A 324-nucleotide genomic window follows, 5' to 3' on the forward strand; every position below is an offset into this window, starting at 1 on the left:
GGGATGAGATGGGGACGGGGATGGGGATTGGATAGAGGGATGAGGATGGGAATGGGGATGTGCCACAGGGGGCTGGGGGGCTAGTTCCCTATTGCACAGCTGTGTTCGGAGCCCTTGAAGCAGGCGGACTCGTAGTGCTTGTTGAGGTACGACTTGAGGGCGAAGGTCTTCTCGCACTGCTTGCACTTGTAGTGCTTGAAGGCGGAGTGGGTCTGCATGTGGGCGCGCAGGTTGGAGCGGTCGGCGAAGGCTTTTCCACAGTGGGAGCAGCCGAAGGGCTTCTCCCCGGTGTGGGACCTCATGTGGCCCTGCAGCAGCCAGGGC

General features: G+C 61.7%; 1 protein-coding gene across 1 annotated transcript in view; it reads right to left on the reverse strand.

The window, feature by feature from the left end:
* Positions 1-80: 80 nt before the first annotated feature.
* The window catches only part of LOC103799128 (transcriptional repressor scratch 2-like), a gene marked incomplete at its 5' end in the record, with an annotated part of 854 nt that continues 610 nt past the window's right edge, over positions 81-324 (reverse strand). Inside the window, one exon of the mRNA XM_009071428.1 lies at positions 81-324. Within this exon, the coding sequence (XP_009069676.1) occupies positions 81-324 (244 nt within the window).

Source organism: Acanthisitta chloris, unplaced genomic scaffold (genome assembly GCF_000695815.1).
Source record: "Acanthisitta chloris isolate BGI_N310 unplaced genomic scaffold, ASM69581v1 scaffold24083, whole genome shotgun sequence".
Taxonomy (NCBI): Eukaryota; Metazoa; Chordata; class Aves; order Passeriformes; family Acanthisittidae; genus Acanthisitta; species Acanthisitta chloris.